The sequence below is a fragment of the Podarcis cretensis genome (genome assembly GCF_951804945.1).
Source record: "Podarcis cretensis genome assembly, chromosome: 15".
NCBI lineage: Eukaryota > Metazoa > Chordata > Lepidosauria > Squamata > Lacertidae > Podarcis > Podarcis cretensis.
In genome coordinates this window covers 39,045,658-39,067,487 of record NC_137185.1, presented here as the reverse complement: position 1 = coordinate 39,067,487, position 21,830 = coordinate 39,045,658, and the positions used below count along the sequence as shown (strand labels likewise).

The 21,830-nt window shown below is 46.9% G+C and overlaps 1 protein-coding gene across 3 annotated transcripts in view; it reads left to right on the top strand.

Annotated features, from left to right (window-relative positions):
* LOC307203860 (G protein-coupled receptor kinase 5-like) overlaps window positions 1-21,830 on the top strand; it is a 78,647-nt gene that overhangs the window by 24,379 nt on the left and 32,438 nt on the right. For all 3 annotated transcript variants that reach the window (XM_079955065.1, XM_079955066.1, XM_079955067.1), the window contains one exon: window positions 20,792-20,887. In XM_079955065.1, coding sequence (XP_079811191.1) covers window positions 20,792-20,887 — 96 coding nt within the window. Of the gene's footprint in view, window positions 1-20,791; window positions 20,888-21,830 lie in introns of those variants that run through there.

Sequence of the window (21,830 nt, the reverse complement as noted above, 5' to 3'; positions counted from 1 at the left end):
GGCCCCAACTTAGATGGCTTTCAAAGAGCCTTGGACAAATTCATGGAAGAATTTGATGATGTCATTGGCTGCTAGCTCTTCCTCCATGGTCTGAGGCAGGGGTCAGCAAAATTTTTCAGCAGGGGGCCGGTCTACTGTCCCTCAGACCTTGTGGGGGGCCAGACTATATTTTTTTTGGGGGGGGGGAATGAATGAATTCCTATGCCCCACAAATAACCCAGAGATGCATTTTAAATAAAAGCACGCATTCTACTCATGTAAAAACGCACTGATTTCTGGACCGTCCACGGGCCGGATTGAGAAGGCGATTGGGCCGGATCCATCTCCCGGACCTTAGTTTGCCTACCCAGGGTCTGAGGCATGGATTCTTCTGAATACCAGTTGATGGAAGCTATGGGAGCATTAAGAGCTCTTGTGCTCATGTGCCACTTTCAGGTTTCCCAAAGGCATCTGCTTGTCTACTGTGAAACCAGAATGCTGGACTGGGTGGGCCATTGGCATGATCCAGCCTGCTCTCCTTACCGCGCGTATGCTTTCCTGGGCACCAGATGTGTTTGCGCTAGCAGAATTATTTAAGTGGATATCACTTATATTGTCATTATCATCATCATTTTTGCTGTTGTTGTGTTTGTGGAAATTCAGTGCGTGTAGCATGCCATGAACATTTCTAGGAGAGGGGATCTGGTGCATGGACGGTAAACATATAAAGATCAGTCTCCAGAAGCAAAGTATAAACGTGGGATAATATGGAGCAAGTGCTTGCCTGGCTGCCCCCCCCCCCCCCGCCTGATCGCTGTGGTTGCCATAGAGAAACTCAGCTTCCTGGCCCTGGGGTTGTGAAGGTGGTTTCTCCCACACTAGGAACTGGGGGGGGGGGGGGCTGCATTCTTAAGAGCATGAAAACAGTCGTATGGTCTGATGTCACATCATCACAGAGATGAGGGATACACAAAACGCAAACACTTCACTGTCTTTCCTTGGAGGGAATTAATGAGCTGCGCCTTTCCTCCCTCTAAACGGTAACTCACGGCACATCTTTTTACCTTTCTGCGAGACATTTGGCTTTTATGTTTCTTCATGTGGAAAATGACATTTTGCTGTTTTCTTTTAGAACATGTGTGCGCGACCTTTTCTCTCTCTTGCCTGTTTAAAAAGTAAAAGGTCATTACTGCAGCTATTATTTATTGAGCTACCTGAGGCGTTTCTCTTTATATGTGACGAACTTTGGGAGGGGTGGGTGGGTTGCGTGTCAGCCAAAAGTGCAAAATGCAGCCAGAGTGAAGTGAAGAGCCTTACACATGTTTTTAAGAACAGAATGCATTTTTTATAGTTCTGTTTGGCACGTGAATCCAAACCCCGTGCATTTTTGCTCCTTGCCCAAACTCTTGCATGTGCACATCTTGCGCCCATGCCCTGGCTTCATATCCCAGCAGAAGAGGTGTTATTAGAAATCTGCCCCTTGATAGCAGTGCCACCTGGATGATGCCCACTTGCCCCTCAAACCTGGGACTGCATTACATGCTATAGATTTAAAACACACACACCCAATTTTTTTTATTGTGGGAACTGTAGTTTATCTCTCACAGAGCTATAGTTCCCAGCACCCTTCACAAACCACAGTCCTAAATGTCCTTCCAAATATTGTTTCCTGCCACTGTTGTAAACAAAAAATGCCCTTTTCCCTTATGGGGTATCCAAGAGCCCATATAGAGTCCTTACATAGGTTCCCCATTGGTAGGAGAAAATAACAGAGGCCAACCAGAGAATATTGAGAAGCAAAGCAGCTAGTAAGCTTGATCTTTATTGAACTGTTGCAACAGGGTGCTCCCCTTATCCACAGGAGAGAGGAGGAACCCAGAAAAATGGTGTGCAAGGCCTTATAAAGACTTTTGAAATTGCCACCCTGTAGATCAAGCCCACCCCCAGAAACATCATACATACATCACAGAAGGGGTGTAACCTAAGACCACCACTCAGATACATCACACCTACATCACAAAAAAGGCGGTCTAAAACAGAACAACCCTGGTGGATTCCTGACTGCCTGCCTTTTGAGGAGGAAATGCAGTTCCTGATAGCTTGGGAATACATCAGCAAGCAGCCAGAGATCTTTTCTTCACTTCCTCCTTCCGTGGCTTGAATGAGCTGGAGGCTGACTCACCCAAAGGAGCCTGCCGGGGCAGCTCCTGGGACAGAGTTGTGCAAGCACAGGCCTTTCTTTTTTGCCGCCCTCCCTGTTTCAGTCACCTCTGCTCTCCCTCGCCCCTGCCATGAGGTGCCTGCAGACCTTCTCAGAGGAATCTTGGTTCTCCAGCGACCGAGATTAGTGGCTGGGGGCCCCCGAGTGGGTGTGGATGAGTAATGTGGCTTTTGTGGTCTGTGCTCTGGCTGCTCCGTCTTTCCCACACGAAGGAGGAGGAATCGTTGCTCGGCAGAGACGGGCAGGCACGGCACTCGGCCTCTTCCCAGCGTCTAAGGGCACACATTTGAGGAGCAAGCGAGTCTGCCTCCCATGGGAGGAGGATGCAAAGCAGTAGCAGATGTGGGGGCCCCACATGGCGGGGAGACTTCAGAGGTGGACGAGACATGAGATCATCGTCTGGCTTTCCCCAACCCCAGCTCTATGGCCACATGTGCACCGTGCGTTTAAAGTGCTGTGATAACACTTTCAAAAGCCTTGGCTGCCCCCAAGAATTCTGGGAGCTGTAGTTTGCTGTGGGTGCCAAGAGTTGTAGGAGACCCCTGTTCCCTCTTAAAGGTAAAGGGACCCCTGACCATTAGGTCCAGTCGTGACCGACTCTGGGGTTGCGGTGCTCATCTCGCTTTATTGGCTGAGGGAGCTGGCGTACAGCTTCCGGGTCATGTGGCCAGCATGACTAAGCTACTTCTGGAGAACCAGAGCAGCGCACGGAAACGCCATTTACCTTCCCACCGGAGCGGTACCTATTTATCTACTTGCACTTTCACATGCTTTTGAACTGCTAGATTGGCAGGAGCAGGGACTGAACAATGGGAGCTCACCCCGTCGCGGGGATTCGAACCACCAACCTTCTGATCAGCAAGCCCTAGGCTCTGTGGTTTAACCCACAGCGCCACCCGCGTCCCTCTTAGAGAGCCACAATTCCCAGAGTTCCCTGTGAAGAGGAATGATGGTTAAACCATTCTGGACACTGGGCCTCTTCCTACCACCACTTTTGGGTAAATGTGTCCATAGGAACTGGAGGGGTGGGATCGGTAAAGTGAGCACGAGACTGAGCAACGCAGCCGGGTGGGTGGGGTATGTAAATAATAAAATTAGTAATCCCAGGGTTGTGGGTTTTAGCCCCACTTGGGGCAAAAGACTCTTGCATTGCAAGGGGTTGGACTTTTTGACCCACGTGGTCCCTTCCAACCCCACAATTCTGTTCTGTGAAAAGATCACGAGTGTCGATTGCTCATCCAGCACGCAACTTGCCATTTAGCAGCAGCACCTTTTGGACAGAGGAACCGTTCCAAGAAATCTGCTCACAGAGTTCACATTTGGTTGTTGTTCCTCTGCACCATCAGCACTGGGAGCTGTAGCCAGTGACACAAGTTCCCAAGCAGGGACGTATTTTGGGCAAGCCCTGTGCAAAATTCACTACCCTTAAATTGCATCTGGAATTCACTGCCCAAGGCGAGGCCTTCAAGTGCACCTCGTAATGGGTGGTAACGTCTCGTGATGGTAATAACTAAAAGGAGCTTTTTAGCTCCTGCCAAAAATCTCATTTTGTTTGGCCCCAAGCAGGAGAGAACTGAGCTGGAAACACATGGACAGACCCACAGACACACCCTGTGAAGTCTTCCTCCACTCCTGCCAGGAGGATGAGGCTGGTCATCTTTCACCCTTGTTTTCTATCTTAAGTTGGTCCTCTAGTCGGTCTTCCTCGCCATCCCAGATGGCAGTGGGACTGCAACTCCCATCAGCCCCAGCCAGTATGTCCAGCACTGAGGGATAATGGGAGTTGTAGTCCAAAATGTCTAGAGGACACCAAGATGGGGGAAAGACTGGCCTAGTTTTTGATTAATATTACAAGGTTTATTTGCAGTGAGCAATCCCATTCAGATGCTTTCCACATACAGTAAAATGGGAGGAGAAGGGGTACATAATCTGGCTCTGCCCCTTCTGTTGTGCTCCCTCCAGCCATCCACATGTTCTACTGCAAACAAGGAGTGGGCTTGCTGCAGCCTTGCCCAAGCTGGTGTCTGCCATATGCCTTGGACTAAGGCTCCCATCCACCACAGCCAGCATAGGCAGCGTGCTCAGGGACGATGATGGGGGGGTTGTTATCCAAAACATCTGGAGAGCATCGCGCTGGGGAAGGCTGGCTTGCTGTACATGTGGAGGGCTGTGAATTCTGCTGGATCATAGTATAGAATTGCAGAGAGTCTCCAGAAGTGCAGCAGACATTTCCCCCTTGCAGACATTTTCTCTCTGGTGCAGCAGAAGAGGCAGATCTTGCTAGTGGATTCCTGCTCTCCCCTTCCTAAATCTAGTAATATGCAAACGTCTTTCAATTCCTGTGCGGACTGGTTACTGTTTGTTGCTGTTTCTAAACTGTTAATGTCATTAAGGATTTGCTGTATAAAGGCTGATTGCAATCAAATTGATTGTCATGTAGTGGTCTCCTGACAGGTGCCATAATGCCTGCCAATTCATTTGTGGGTCTTATGGAAGGTGCTTGCCCTAGTGTTTAAAGCCCTAAATGACTTAGACCCCCAAAAGCCTCCCTTCCCAGCCGAAGCTCCAAAGCTATTGGCCAGGAGGGGTTTTTCTTTGGCTCAGCCTCTAAGTTGTGAAACGCCCACGCCAGAGAGGTGTGCCTGGCACCTTCACTGTGCAGTTTTCATTATATGTTGAAGATGCACCTCTTGACCCTGGCCTTGGACAGGTGGGCTGTATATTTTTAGGACTCTCCCTGTTCTTGTGATTGCAATTTGTTTTGAAATGCTTTTGGTGTGCTTTAAATTGTTAACATTGGGTAAATGGTGGCGGGGAAATCAAAAATACCGGTAATTATCGTTGTCATTTTATTTTGTATATGAGATCCAGACGGGATTGATTCTGAGTTTGAGCATGAGCTCTGTGATTCAGCACATGTATTGTATGACAAAGATCCCAGGTTCAATCTCTCTAGTATCTATATCCAAAAAGATCTTGTGGCGCAGGGCTGGGACAGATCTACAATAAAACTAAGGAATCTTAAGCTTATGGGCCCCTAATCCCAGAGGGGCCCCTGAAACGACATAGCTTAAAAATTTGGGGTCTAGTAGACCCATGGGATGCTGGTGGCGCTGTGGGTTAAACCACAGAGCCTAGGGCTTGCCAATCAGAATGTTGGTGGTTCGAATCCCCGTGACGGGGTGAGCTCCCGTTGCTCAGTCCCTGCTCCTGCCAGCCTAGCAGTTCAAAAGCACGTCAAAGTGCAAGTAGATAAATAGATACCACTCCGGCGGGAAGGTAAATGGCATTTCTGTGCGCTGCTCTGGTTCGCCAGAAGCGGCTTAGTCATGCTGGCCACATGACCCAGAAGCTGTACGCCGGCTCCCTCGGCCAATAAAGCGAGATGAGCGCTGCAACCCCAGAGTCGGCCACGACTGGACCTAATTGTCAGGGGTCCCTTTACCTTTACCTTAGACCCAGATACAATGGTACGACTCAAATTGATTAATTTTTTGTTGTACATGTTTCAAGAATCCCAAAGTTTAAGAGTCAGTAGCACAGATGTTGTACAGGTGTGGTGATCTGTCGTGGAACAACTCCAGTGAAGAAGATAACTGGTTACCTGGACCTCATTGCCAGTTACAAAGGGGCCTCCAGGACAGTTCAAGCTTCAGGGCCACTGGCTGGGGCTGATGAGAGGCCTGGCCAGGTGAGCCAATGGTCTGATTTAATATAAGGCCGACTTGAATTTAAGCATACAGTGGTACATTGGTTCTTAAACTTAATCTGTTCCGGAAGTCTGTTCCAAAACCAAAGTGTTCCAAAACCAAGGCATGTTTTCCCATAGAAAGTAATGCAAAACGGATTAATCTGTTCCAGACTTTTAAAAACAACTCCTAAAACAGCAATTTAACATGAATTTTACCATCTAACGAGACCATTGATCCATAAAATGAAAGCAATAATCAATGTACTGTACTATAAAATAAATAAGACAGTATTGTAGATGATAAAAATTAAATTAATTTTTTTTCTTACTTGCACGGGTGATAGTCATTGTTTGGATGGAGGGCTTTATCCATTTCTACAGCCGCACAAACAATCAATCAGTAGCTGGGTTCCACACAGTCACAAAAACAAATTAATTGAAAAAGCCTCAAAAACAGAAACGCAAAATAAATAGCAAAAACAAAACCGCCAAACTTAATCAGTTCCGGAAGTCCGTTTGACTCCCGAAATGTTCAAAAACCAAGACACAGCTTCTGATTGGTGCAGGTGCCCCAGAAATAGCCGACAGCCACATCGGATGTTCGGCTTCCGAAAAACGTTTGAAAACCGGAACACTTACTTCCGGGTTTTCGGAGTTTGAGGACCAAAGCATTTGAGAACCAGGTGTTTGAGAACCAAGGTACCACTCTATACTGTCAGCTACAGGCAACAAGAATTTGCTTGTAGGTGAGTGAGTGAATGAGCGAACGAGCAAGCTGCTGGAGGAGGTGTGGACCCTCTGTGACAGGGTGGAAACCAAGAGGGAAGCCCCCTTAGCCAGTATAAGAAAAGCAGGCTGCTGCAAGGAGGACAGAACTCCACACCTCTCTTTTGCCAGCCCACAAAAGGTTAGTGTTTTGTTTTATTTTGCAAGCGAAAAACTTTTGTGGACTTACTTGCAAGGCCACGAGGCAGTTTCATAACATGCTGAGATAAGGTTAGCAGATGTAGCAGCAGCAGCAGCAGCAGCAGCAGCAAAAACCAAACTTTTTGTGGTGATGTGTGGAAACCTTAACACTGCGCATGATGTCAGCAGCTGCACAGAACTGGTCAGTGTGGGCAAGTAGCCAGGATGCACAGAAATGGCCAGTGTGTTCTGCTCTGAGAAGCATGTGGCTTGGTCAGGATAAGTGGCCGGGCTTTGTGTGTGTGTGTGTGTGTGTGTGTGTGTGTGTGTGTGTGTGTGTACCCACACCTGACACCTGTATATACCTGCCTATTCACTGCAGTCATCTTCAGGGCCCTCCTTGTTCCCAGGGTTCTCTATGGCAGTGAAATGCGCTGCCCAGTGAAGGTAGACAGGCTCCAACACTGTACACTTTTGTCGGATGCTAGAGGCTTTTACTTTTTTAAAACAGGTTTCCCCAGAAGAATGAGTTGATTTGTGGGAAGCATCTGATTTCCTTTTTGAGAATTGTTTTATCTATTGTTATGTGTTCCATTTTAATTTTGTACAGCAGCACAGTGTTTTGCGGTGTTTAGTGCTTTTCAAATATTCCGGATAAAGTAACAGAAGCAGAAGGTGAGGTTACTTCTACTTTGCTGACTTGCTTGCCAATCTAAGGCAGGGCACAGGTTTGTTGCGAATGGCATGCCCATGTCCTGATCTTGCACATGGAAGGATCTCTTTCCTCTCAAGAGGTGATCCAGCCCTTTTAGTATTTCTCTTCTTAATCTGGCCTGTGATTTCTGATAACCAGAGTCCTTCTGGGATGCCCTGTGTGCCAGCCTGTGATTTCACTGTTAGGCTCTGGCCTTGGGTACTTCCGTTGGCCAAGGATGTTGTGTTGGCCTTTGCTTCTGGAAAGATAGCCAACTCCAGGCTGGAGGGAGAACTGGTTGCAGAGGAAGGCTCTTTGGACCAGAGGTTGGGGAACCTTTGGGACCTCCAGATGTTGCTGGGGTATACAATTCCCATCTTCCTTGGCCATTGGTTGTGTTGTCTGGGACTGATGGGAGTTGGGAGTCCTAGGACATCTGAAACACTCACACAGCTTCCTCATTTCTGCTGTAGAAGCTCTGATGTGTATCAAAAGCATGTTGAGTTGCAAGGAAGATTTTAAAACTCTGGCTTGGCATAGCTTGCAGAGCAGGACAGGCAGGTGGGACTGATCCATAATAATCCAAAGTCCTTTCCTTTTGCCCAGTGTTACAGCACTGTTTCCTCTTTTCTTACTTCTTCAGTGAAATCACAACCTATTAAGCAGTCTCAGCTGAAAAGAGAGGGGGGGGGGAGGAAATCCCGACTTGCCTTCTACCTTTATGCATCCTGCCAAATTAGCTGTGACACTGATTGCTGCCGATATCGCAGCTCTATCACTTGGAGGGTAGCCAAGGGACTTCCTCACGCTATCATTTGGTCCAAGACAGGCAAATTTGGGCGTCATCACTGACGTGGCCAGCAGGCCATTGACATGGGCCATTAACCTGACCTGCTCCAAGGCACAGTGGAGAGACGTAAAGGCAGCCAAACACAGACGCCACTTTACCTTTTTCCAGCTTCCCCGCCTGCCCTCTGCTTGTTACCCAATAATAACAAATCTTTTGAAATGTGGCTGATATGTCCCCATCCTCGTGAGTTTCCTCTTCTTGCAGGGCGAAGCGACACAGGATGCGAGAGATCCGTGATCAGTCTCTCCCAACATTTCTTTATTCATTTACTCTTTCCTTAGCGGACAAAAATAGCACTTTGGGGTCTGAGGGTGGGGACAGCACATCTGATTTGAAAATAAAAGCTGTTTTCCTTTCTTTCAAAAAACTCCCAAACCTTCTACCAGTATCCTTTTCCTTTGCTGCTTTTGAGTGAAAAAGAAAACAGAAAAACTGTTACATATCATTTCTGTTACACGAAATGGGAGTTGAAAGCTATTAAAGAGAATCCAAGTCTGGGGCCCCATGAATGAACCAAGTTAGCTCAGATGTCCTTTTGGGAGACAATTCTAGAATGCATGTTTTACTTCTCTGTTGCCCACACAAACTTTACATTTGCACAACTGTTCCTTTAGTGTTCCATCACACTAAACCAGGGCCTAACACTTGGTGCACAATCCAGAAGGAGCTACCCCCTCACTCGCTTTCCCTGCTACCCTCTCCTTCTCTTCTTCCCATGCAGCCTGGAGAAGGACTTTGACAGAGTTTTACTTTCACATCTCCGCAAACATGGCTTGCTTTTTCATATGTTCCGGAGCCTGTGGTTTAAAGCGAGCTCTGGCGGGTTTAACAAGCTAGCTTCAAAACCCATGGCTTGAGGCTGGTTCAAAACAAATGTTGCTCAGGTTTCTAAACAAGCCCATTTTAAACCATGGTCTCCGGTTTGTAGGCAATGTTACGTTGAAGGCTTGTAGAAACAGATTGTCCATTTGCATGAATTGTTGCTGTTTTGCAGCGGTCTATGCTAGGCTGTGAATTTCCTGTGTGAGGTTGCCTGATCCCATGGCTATTTCAGTGGAACTTCCATCTCAGAAAGTCTGGAAAGCCTTCTGGTTATGTCTTTGGAGTATCATAAACTGCCTCATAACAGATTATGTTGTTGTTGTTGTTTAGTCGTTTAGTCGTGTCCGACTCTTCGTGACCCCATGGACCAGAGCACGCCAGGCACTCCTGTATTCCACTGCTTCCCGCAGCTTTGTCAAACTCATGTTCGTGGCTTCAAGAACACTGTCCAACCATCTCGTCTTCTGTCGTCCTTCTCCTTGTGCCCTCCATCTTTCCCAACATCAGGGTCTTTTTCAGCGAGTCTTCTCTTCTCATGAGATGGCCAAAGTATTGGAGCCTCAGCTTCACGATCTGTCCTTCCAGTGAGCACTCAGAGCTGATTTCCTTAAGAATGGATAGGTTTGATCTTCTTGCAGTCCATGGGACTCTCAAGAGTCTCCTCCAGCACCATAATTCAAAAGCATCAATTCTTCGGCGATCAGCCTTCTTTATGGTCCAGCTCTCACTTCCATACATCACCACTGGGAAAACCATAGCTTTAACTATACGGACCTTTGTTGGCAAGGTGATGTCTCTCATAACAGATTATAGACCAGATTAAGTCAGCTCAATGGCTCCCCCCTGTAGCCCCCTCCTGATCTCCCCAAAATTTGCCTTGGAGAGTTGGGAGAACCTCCAGAAAAGTGTGGGGGGTGTTTTATCTGGCAAGCAGAAATGCTTGCACTGAAGAACATAAACATTGAATTCTTGCCTATTTGTTTGTACAGTGGTACTTTGATTCCCGAACTTAATCCGTTCCGGGAGTCCGTTCGACTCCCGAAACCATTTGAAAACCAAGGCACAGCTTCTGATTGGCTGCAAGACCTTCCTGCACTCAAGCAGAAGCCGCGTCGGATGTTCAGCTTCGGAAAAATGTTTGCAGAACAGAACACTTACTTCCGGGTTTGCGGCGCTCGGGAGCCGATTTGTTCGACAACTAAGCCGTTTGAGAACCAAGGTACCATTGTACAGCTCTACAGCAGCTCTACAGTTTCCTGGATTTTTAGGGGGAAAGAAATGTGCATGAAATAAAATGGATGCCACCACAGTTTCCTAAATTCCTGGATTGTTCTTTACGCTGACCTTGTGTTAACTTTCAGAGGCTGTAAGTTGAGTGGAAATGCGACAGCCCCCTTCATCCCAGGAATGTCTAACCAGCGATCAGCAAACTTTTTCAGCAGGGGGCCAGTTCACTGTCCCTCAGACCTTGTGGGGGGCTCGACTATATTTTTTGGGGGGAAATGAACAAATTCCTATGCCCCACAAATAACCCAGATATGCATTTTTTTTTTAAAAAAGCACATATTCTACTCATGTAAAAACACGCTGATTCCTGGACCGTCCTTGGCTGGATTGAGAAGGCGATTGGGCCACATCCGGCCCCCGAGCCTTAGTATGCCTACCCATGGTCTAAGCCCCTTCCCAGTATGTCATTCTTGTGTTTACCACCTACTCCCCATGGAATGGAACAAATTTGCAAGTCCTGTGTTGTTCTAAAAACGCTGCATGCTTAAAATCAAAATAAGAGGAGGAAAGGGCGAGTGGGCCTGGCAAAGTCCACCCATGCCCACCCTTTTCCCATTAAAAAAAAAATCAATTTAAAACATATGGAAGAATGTCGTTTTATTAGAACACCAGACGTCTGCATTCTTATCGAGGCTCTGTGCTTACGACAGAAATGAGGTATGAATAGGCCTTAATAAGATCCTTATCGTGCTTCCATTAAGATCCAGGCTAGGAAGGGGCCTTGAGGGTTTTGCATTTGCATGGGGCGGGGGAGACTGGGGGAAGAGGAGATCTCTGAAAAGTTGGCACGCACAAGCCCTGCTATTGTTGCAAGTTAGGAAAAAGGAAACCCAAAAGCCCATTTAGCAACCTCGTGGTGCGTAAGTTGAGTCAAAAGCCAAAGGCACAGATTTCCCAGCCAAATGTTTTAGCTCACATGTGCCATGCAGCTCCCTATCAGTTCCGCAGATATGAAAATGCAAGTGACTTGTGGCCTCTGAGCTCTGCTGGCTGTTCTGTTGTTGCTGCAAGTGGACGCAAACCAGTAATCTTCAATCTCACGTGGTCCCAACAGCAGTGTAGGCCCACTTCTGATTTCTAGGTGTGCTACATGGGCCAGGTTGTTGTTTTTCTCTCCTTCTCAGTTTAAGGCAGGGGTGGGGAATCCTGTGGCTCTCCAGATGTTGTTGGACATCTTCCATCAGCCGTAGGAGATGGAGCCTTATGGCAGGGAATGATGGGAGTTGTAGTCCAACAATTACTGGTGGACCATAGTTTTCGAGGCAAACTTAGGCAGAGAGCCTAGATTTTTAATTGCAGCAAGGTGGGAGGTTTTTTTCAAACAAACAAACAAACAAACAAACAAACAAACAAACAAACCAACCAACCAAGAGTTGCTTATAAGGCTAGGATGAAAAAGCAGCGGCAACCAATGTATTTTTTGCTACATAATAACTACTGATAGAGGTATTGTGCCTTCTTATTGCATATGGCCACTCTGTTTTCTTTTTCAAGCATGTACAGTTGTACCTTGGTTTGCATATGTCTTGGTTTGCATACGTTTTGGATTACAAACATGTCAAACCCGGAAGTGTGTTTTCCAGTTTGCAACCTTTTTTTGGATTACAACCCATTTTTTTGGGATTACGGACAATTTTTTTTGGGAGGCCCCATTGGCGAAAGTGCGCCTTGGGTTACAACCTGTTTTGGTTTACAAACAGACCTCTGGAACAGATTATGGTTGTAAACCAAGGTACCACTGTACTGAGAAATGTGTCTTCAGTGCTGGAGACAGGCACCTTTTGGGCTGAGCTTTCTTTTGAGTCCATATTTGTTGATTGCAGCATTCCAGCTATCTCCGGGAAATTCTGGACGTATGGCAACCCTGGGTACACATGGCACCAATTATTTGTCAAAATTACAAATACCCAAATACAGACGGTCATTTACCCTCGCCAGATTCAACGTGCTGCCATCTGCCTTATTGCAGGGCAGATTCGAGGGTAAGCCATACGTGGAATGCCCCTGCGGCTTGATGGAGGTAGAAACTGTCTCTCATGTCTTGTTACGCTGCCATCTCTACAGGGATATACGCTCTGTATTTATCATTCCTGTTATACAAAAATATCCAAATGGGTCTGAACGTCAATGTCTAAAACTGCTGGTAGAGGACAAAGATCTAGAGATTACGCTAACGGTGGTCAAATTCTGTGCGACTGCAAAAAAAGGGAACAAGCTGTACTACCAAAATGATTAAGGTTTTAAATGACAATTTTAGGTTATATTTTAGTGATCAAGATTCAATATATATTTTTAACTGCTGCTATATCTGAATTGTCTCTGTTATACCCAGTTGCCATTCAATGTATTCCTGTTGTGTTTTATGATTTTCTTGATATTGTAAGTGAGCCGGAACTGGTCTGTGACTGTAATAATAAAATTCAATTCACATGGCACCATGCCCATGTCATCGTTGTCAGTTGGGCTGTGCCATTCCCCCTCCTCACCATATTTCTCTTGTCTATGAATGAAATAGGAAAAAAAAAAGACAGGATGCAGATATTTGGCTGCCTCTGTATACCAACATATCTATATGGAGAGACGCATAGCAGTGTATCAGCACACTAGTTTCCAGTCCCTGCCTTTTGAAAGACTATATACGAAAACACTGAAGGAGTGGAGGGGAAGAGAGAACAACACTGTGCACTGATTTGAAAACACGTCCACCTGTGGTTGCAGACAACATGGCTAGTAGCTGCCACTTTGGATGACGTCATCACACCAAGGTGTGCACAATTGGAAGCCACTGTGTGCACAAGTGCATCAATGACATGGGGGATGATGCCGTGTGTACATTACCCCCCAAAAGCACCCACATCCGTGTGTGTTGAACGCACATTTTTGTGCAGTGTGAACATGCCCGTATGTATACACAAAGTGTAGATCCTGCGAGCTTGAGGTCTACCTGCCTCTGCATCAGGGTTTGTGCACTGGGCAATGTCCCCATCAGTTTCTCCATGGAGCACATTCAAACCCCAGGGCAGGCAGGCAGGCAGGCAGGGAAAGCTGAACATGGGAGCCGTTTGGGAGAACGTGGGAGGCAAAAGAGGCTGTCCTTTCTTTCTGATCTGCCTTGATGAGTTAGCAGCGGTTGATTCATACGAATGGGAGGTTATAAACCAAGAGCCAGGCGTTGCCGGGGCCTATGGGGTGGGGGTGGAGAGGAGATGAAGAGGGCAGGTAAAGACCGCAGGAGGTGTGGTCGTCAAGAGCAAGATCAGATCCTGCTTTCCCAGCGAATTGTATGAAATGCGCTTGGTCACATTTTGGAAGGGTTGCAATTTGTTGCAGACTGCAATTTCTTATCTTTCCCCCTCCTTAGGTGGAGCAGGGAGCTCAGATTGGACCACTTTAAGTGTGCTGATCATTGCTCTCCTCACTGTGCTTACCTTCAGCGGCCCACATATTTTGGCTGATGTTAACCGTTGGCCAAAAAAAGGAGTTCTTCTTGCCATGACTCACTCCCACTAGCAGCAGAGGTCTTTCCTAGCTTTGCTAGTGGAGATCTTTTACCGGAGGCACCAAGCAAGGCTTGTGTTAGTCCTTAGTGAGTGCCTGGCGCGCTGCTGCCAATAGACCATTGCCCAGCATCAACCTTGAGCCCCGTCTCTCGCAGTGTGGCTGCTTGCCAATGTCCCTGCTTGGGGTTAGCAGCTGCTCTGAGAATAGGCTGTTGAACTACATGGGCCTTTGGTCTGATCCAACCGGACTCTTAATATGTAAGGCCTGGGCTTTCCTTCTGAGCCCAGGGCTCCGGCAGATACTGATCTGTTTGTCCACCCACCAAAACCCTACACTCTCTTACCCCTTGCCACCCTTTGCTTCCCTGCGTTCTTTATAGCTACATCCATGCCAGTTTGGTACATAACTGCCTCTAACCAGGCAGAACTGGCAGAGGCCCTGAGAGCAAGATCAGCGGAGGCTGTACAATGCTCTCCTAGACGTATTTACTGAGAAGGGCTGGTTCCAGCTCTGACGCTCAGCCTATTCATACTGGAGGAAGTGGATTGATTCCAGCAGGAAGTTCATACCCAGTCAATTCCCTAGAGAGCCTGGAGAGACAAGGGCTCTCCACAAGCTTTGCGAAGGGATTCCGCGGCAGGCGTGAGCGTCGTTTTTCAGAGCAGCGTCTGCTTTGGCGGGGGTCTTTCGCTTCCTGTTTTCTTACCTTGACGTCACGGGTCCTTCGATGGCAGCCGGTCAAAGGGAGAGGTTGTTACTGGCCAGCAACCAGCCCTGAGCATTCCTGAGTAGTGCTGATGTCACGTACCCACAGGGATTACTTCATAAGTGAAGTATTTAGGCCTCGGTGTGAATAAGAGAAGGGGAAAGGAAGAACGATGACGAAAGTAGGAAGCTGGCCCATGCGGTGCCACCCACCCACTCCCCTTTCCCTCCAAGCAGTCTCCTCGTCTAGTAAACATAAAAATAATAATTAAAAAGCCCCACCACAAAAATGGTGACATCAACCTGGGTCAGGCATAGCCAGCAGGCAGGTTTTTCCATTTCCTGATCTTTAAAATAAATCAATAAACTAAGGCTGCATACACACCATACATTTAAAGCACACACACCCACACACCCCACAAAAATTCTGAGAGAACTGTAGTTTACCTCTTAAAGGGGTAAAGGGACCCCTGACCATTAGGTCCAGTCGTGACCGACTCTGGGGTTGCGGCGCTCATCTCGCTTTATTGGCCAAGGGAGCCGGCATACAGCTTCCGGCTCGTGGCCAGCATGACTAAGCCGCTTCTGGCGAACCAGAGCAGCGCACGGAAACGCCGTTCACCTTCCCGCCGGAGCAGCACCTATTTGTCTACTTGCACTTTGACGTGCTTTCAAACTGCTAGGTTGGCAGGAGCTGGGACTGAGCAACGGGAGCTCACCCTGTCGCGGGGATTCGAACCGCCGACCTTCTGATCGGCAAGTCCTAGGCTCTGTGGTTTAACCCACAGTGCCACCCGTGTCCCAGTTTACCTCTTAGAGAGCCACAATTCTTAGCACCCTTAACAAACTACAGCTCCGGTATTCTTGGAGAAAGTTGTTCACTTTATATGTTACGAACATAGGAAGCTGCCTTATACTGAGTCAGACAATTGGCCCATATAGCTCATTATTATCTGCACTGACTGGCAGTCACTTTTCAGGCAGGCTTCTCTCTGAGCCCTACTTGGAGACACCGGGAATTGAACCTGGGACCTTGTGCATGAGGAAGCAGATGCTCTTAGACTGAGCTACAGTCTTCCACCCAATGTATGGTGTACACGCAGCCTATGTAACCCACATGTCTCTCTCTTCCAGGAGGGTTGGGGTTTGTTTGTTTGTTTTTGCAGAGAAGGCCACAGAAATGAGTAATGGACCCACTCTCCTGCCACATGGCATGGCTGCCCATGTTTCAGCCACACCTTTCTAGCAACACACATCCAGCTGCTTTGGGCCCTTAAATTTCAGCAGCACCCTGGGTAACACTAAAATTTGGTGCCCCCCCCCCACCTCTCACTCCATTCTACAGCATTGTTGCGGCACCCCCTGCAGAGTGGCACCCAGATGGACCACACTGGGCATGCTACCCTAAACAGGGCCGTTTTTACCCGGGGATGCAAGGGGTGTGGTGCAAAATGTATACCTACTGTATACCGGTCCCTCTCGATTGGTGGCAGTGAAAAGCTATGGAGGAAAAGTCGCCGCTCCCCTCCTCCGTCGCTCTGTTACTCCATAGCATCAAACAAAAGCAGTTGTTTCCACTGTGTTGTTGTTACAGGTGAGAGCAATCCTGTCAACAACTTTGGCTTCCCCCTCCTGAAAAAGCTCAGCAACTTTGAGTTCGCCCCCCTCTAAAAAAGGGGGCGCAGGGCAGATCTTTGCACCCCAGCGGCGCATATGCTAAAGATGGCCCTGACCCTAAAATCACCTCTGGCTGGTTGTCCTGGTTGTTATGTATTGAAGTTCTCACCCTGGGCCAGCAGGGGGATACTGTAGATAGTTCAGGTCCACATATGCAAATAAGGGATCGAAGGTGACGTTCAGTGATTGGATAGTTACAGAAAATGGTTACTGTTGCGTTGTGGTGCAGCTCTATATAAGCAGGCTGGCTGAACCCTTCAGTTCAGTTCAGTTCTGGCCTGTGAATAAACAAGAGCTGTTTGAAGAATCGCTGTGTCGTCTGATATGTTCACCCACAACTTAACACTGGTGATGTGGGGAACAGAAAGGAAGGAGCAGGTAATAGGTAAAGAAGGAGAAGGAGAATCGGCAAGGTTCTCCTGAGTTCAGTGGTGCAACATCTATCCTGGGGCACACATAGAACACAACACCAATTCCTGGATCAGTCGTAAAGCATCTGTTCTGCTGGCCCCCCAGTGTCCCAACAGCGTGGAGCCCAGCATACATGCCTCCAGCGGTCAGCTCCTTCTCCTCCTGCTGCTGCTGCTGCAGAGGGGAAGGAGGGTCAAAGCTTCTTCTTCTTTGGCGATCACTCGTAGCCAAGCAAGATTGTCTTCCATAAACACGGTTTTAACAAAGAGTCCGTAGATGACTGTGGAGGCCAATTTTGGATCCACACATCCTTCCACAATGGAGACATTGGTTTCCGGGCAGGAGTTGATCACGGTGTGGATTTGCCAAGCGTGCCTTCCTCTTAGCACGTTTCTCCCTTGCGTCCTGAGTTTGAGTGTCTTCAAAGCCCATGACACCTTTGGTAAAGGCTGTTCTCCAACTGGCGCGCTCGCAGGCTAGTGTTTCCCAGTTGTCAGTGTTTATACTACTTTTTTTTTTTAGATTTGCCTTGAGACACTCTTTAAACCTCTTTTGTTGACCACCAGCATTATGCTTTCCATTTTTAAGTTTGGAATAGAGTAGTTGCTTTGGAAGACGATCATCAGGCATCCACACAACATGACCAGTCCAACAAAGTTGATGTTGAAGAAACATTGCTTCAACACTGGTGATCTTTGCTTCTTCCAGTACACTGATAGTAATTTGCCTATATGGAGAAATTAAGAAATTGTGAATTAAGAAAAAGATTTAAATAATACAAGTCTTCTTTAGGAATTTAAGGATTTATACATATTTGTTTATCTGGTAATCTGTTGTTTCTTTTTATTTTATTTGGAATGTATAATCTTTACCATGTAAGAAAACCAATAAAACGCGTAAAAATAAAAAAAATGGAGATACAATTATGGGAAAAAAGAGAAAAGGTGCAACAGACTGAGAGAGAGAGAGATTGAGAAAGAGAGCTGTTTAATCCTACAGTGCTGCAAACCCCAGTTACTATATTGTGGTGTGTTGTTTTTTTCTTCATATATATGTCTGTCCTGTAAATATATACATGCGTATTGTGTAGATGTGTATGGGTTATTTGAATATAAGTCTGCCTCTGCTCTCTCTGTGTCAGTGACAAAGTGCTAGGATTGGGTTATTGTTGCCAGTGAGTTCCTAGGCAGCGCTGCGCCTGCATTGTCTTTGGCGAGCCCCAGGTCTCCACAAGGCAGCCAGCAAGATAAAGAAGAGGATGGTGCATTGTTCTTAGAGGAAATGGGAACCACCTCTAATCTCTGACTCCTAGGCTCAGCGTGAAAGTGAAGTCCCTTGTCATCGGAGCAGCCCCCCAAAGGTCACCGCTCTTGAAAGCAAAAGGGTGATTCTCACTTGTTGCAATTCCAGAAAAATAGGCATCACTCCCCATAGCATGCTTGCACGATGCGCAGGCCCAGCCCCCTCGGTCATGGGGTCAAGATGGTGTGCTTGGTCCCAGATTCATCCCCTGGTGTCTATAGTAAGGACTGGGAATGTCCTCTGCCTGTCAGTGTCCGGAATATTGAGCTAAAGGGCCCAGTGAGTCGGACTCCGCATAAGGCAGCTCCCAATGTCCTTGTGTTGTTGCCTGAAGGCTTAATTGTTTCGCCAAACCTTTATTAGGCATTACAAATACAGGCCATCATAAAACATCCATATATAATTTTTTAAAAAAATATGTACAAATAAACAGCCATGTAAAATATGTAATAATGAGGGTTTCCGTTGCGGTCTCTTCCCACTAAATAATGCCATTCACTGCTCTAAGAGATACTACTGACAAAAACTGAGCCACCCTTGCAAATAAGGTAAAGGTAAAGGTACCCCTGCCCGTACGGGCCAGTCTTGACAGACTCTGGGGTTGTGCGCCCATCTCACTTAAGAGGCCAGGGGCCAGCGCTGTCCGGAGACACTTCCGGGTCACGTGGCCAGCGTGATATCGCTGCTCTGGCCAGAGCCAGAGCCGCACACGGAAACGCCATTTACCTTCCCGCTGGTAAGCGGTCCCTATTTATCTACTTGCACCCGGAGGTGCTTTCGAACTGCTAGGTTGGCAGGCGCTGGGACCGAGCAGCGGGAGCGCACCCCGCCGCAGGGATTCGAACCGCCGACCTTTCGATCGGCAAGTCCTAGGCGCTGAGGCTTTAACCCACAGCGCCACCTGCGTCCCTACCCTTGCAAATACTTCCGGGTTAATGTCAGACAGATAGGATCTGATATTTTCATTGCGCCGCGATGTTAGACTATCCAAAAAAGGGGCACAGCATGTGTTTGCATAGCTTACAATGGACAGTAGAAAATAATATGTTCTATAGCATCTAGACTGAAGTCTTATCCTTTGTGTGTTTTGGTAATTTACATACATGTCTCCTTTAGTTATGCTCTTGTATTCTATTGTTATATATGCCATCTTGAACATTTCTAACTGAATATATAAACCAGAGAACAAATTGTAACATAGAAATTTAAACATTACAGTAAGCTTGCAACTTTTGCGGGGGTTATGTGCCAGGGATAGCGCCTAAAGCCAAACCCGCGTATAGTCAAAACATACTGGGTTAAATGGCGGGTAGAATTGCCAAAGCTTTTCTTCCTGGGTGCCCATCCCTTTTCTGCCCCCTTTTAAATTCTTTTTTTAAAAAATGCCAAGCTGATGCACACAAGTTAAATGTGCATAAGTTGTGGGTGTATTATATTATGAATTTATTCAAATTTATATACACACATTATATATGTGTGTGTGTTACTAATAATATGAAGGGATTGGTATTTCATGCATAAAATGATCTACCTAAGTCCAACCATTCATCATTATTCAATGCTCAAAAATTCACTATTTCCTTAAATTCAAAATATCTTCTCCTCCCCCACTGATAATAAAAATAATATTAGAAAAATATTGTAATTATTGTGTTTAAAAAGCCTGCTGTCTTGTTCTGTCCCGATACATATGGATTTGTTGCTTCTGTAATTTTATCATTCCAATAGGCAGTGAATGTTTTTTTTAAAAAAGTGGAAAATATAGAAATATGAATTTAATATAAGGGGGTGAGCACTAATGTACTATTGTTTACGAACAATTGAGGAAGGATTATCCTACTTCAAAGGGGACTCCTCCATATTATGACACCTATAAATTCATGGGTGGCAACTCTGTCACTGTAACAACTGCATTTGGATTTCATAATAAACCTGGGGTTCAAATGCTCTCTCTCCCCTCTCCTTTTCCAGGCTGACTGCAATAAGTTCAAAAGACTTCACTTCTATTTTTTATATTCAGTTTGCCAACTACCTGAAACTGACATACTGTCCTTCCTTCCTTCCTCCTCTCTCTCTCTCTTAAAAAGTCAATTTTAAAACACGAGTTGTGAAGCTGACTTGTTTCAAGAAACTATAGGTAAGATTAACTACAGTTTAGGGTTCGGATGTAATGCTAAACTGTGGTTAACTGAAAACTGAAGCTTCCAGACAGCACTAAGGGGCCCCCTCAATCCTTTGCTGTTGCCATAATTTTTGTAAGTTATAGAATCTGGCTTTTCATAGGGTTTGGCTAAGAATCCACACATCTACAAGTTCCAGGAACCTTGTATGCCTAACCTCTGAAACGGAGGCACCCCAGAAAGAGCCTCTCAAATGATGGACGAGATTTGCAAAGGATGCTTCACCAGCTGCCTCCTCCAGATGTTCTGATGCATAACACCCATGATATGCATATGCTAGCTGGGCCTGATGGGAATTGTAGTTCTAGACATCTGGAGGGCATGAGGTTGGCAAAGGCTGGTACAGAAGAAGAAAACCATTCCTGGCTCAATCTAAACTGTAGTCCCATTTCTAAAGCTAGACCCACATGGTCCTGGTCAAAGTCGAGTTTGGATAAACACCACTCTGGGCTCCATGGAGGGAAGATAACAGATTTCCAGTAAATAAAATGACAAAAATTTTTTTTTCTCCTTAAAAAACTTAATCATCCTCATCTATCTTTTCCCTTCCCTTTTGGCTTTGCAGGAGGCGGAGGGAAGCGGAAAGGGAGAAGTAAGAAATGGAGAGAGATTCTCAAATTCCCGCACATCAGTCAGTGCGATGACCTTCGGAAAGGCCTGGGTAAGTGGCAGAGTCAGGCACATCCAGCCAGCTGAGCTTTTGTTCAGAGTTTGGGAGACGGAGGCTGGGTGGCAGAAAGGGGGGCTGCAAGAACCAGCCAGACTTGCTCGCCAGAGTATTTGCAGAGTGGTGGGAGTGCAACAGCAGAGATCATTCTGTGCGCAGCTTACGGGTTAATTCTGTTAGTATTAAAGCCAAGAGGTGGAGTTGCTGCTTAGCGATAGGGCGCATGATGTTTGCCGAGGTAGCCCATGCCCCGATGGCTGTGTAGTTCTGAGGCGAGACCTCCTCGGTAGTTTGGTTGATTGTCTCCATGCTGTGTAGAAGGCCTGAGGGTAAGAAAGAGAAAAACTCCCTTTTCTCAAATCATACGCCGTTTTTCTTCAGTTTCTTCTGTAAAGTATTATTAGGATTATTATTTTTCCTCTGGACTCTGCCTGGATTATTTAAGTGCCTTTGCTAATGTGAGGAAGTTGTACAAGGTCTGCTACTAGTAGAGCCTGTCTACTCAGAGTAAGTAGCTGTCTTCGGGCATCTGTTTGACATGTAACATTGCAAACTGGAGATGGAGGCTGAGGCGTGCATGTCAGCTCTGACCCCAAAGGGCCCAGCAGAGTTGGCCCTACCAAGAGGCAGAATGAGGCAGCCACCTCAGGCACCAGATATTGGTGGGGTGGCAAGGTGTTGGAAGACGGTGCTGTATTTGCTACATGTGCAAATACTGTGCCCCCTAAGCTAGCCTGCTGCCCTCTGCTGTAGTGGAGGACTCAGTTCACCAGTGCTGAATCCTAACAGTGGCATAGTGTGGGGGTTGATGGGGGGGCCGGCCGCACCGGGCGCAACATCTGGGGGGGGGGGGGCGCGCTTGCCGCCTCCGGAGTCGCCGAAGAGCCTCGGGCACAGGCTGTAGCAGAGCCCCATGTCTCGCGGAACCGACGAGCTG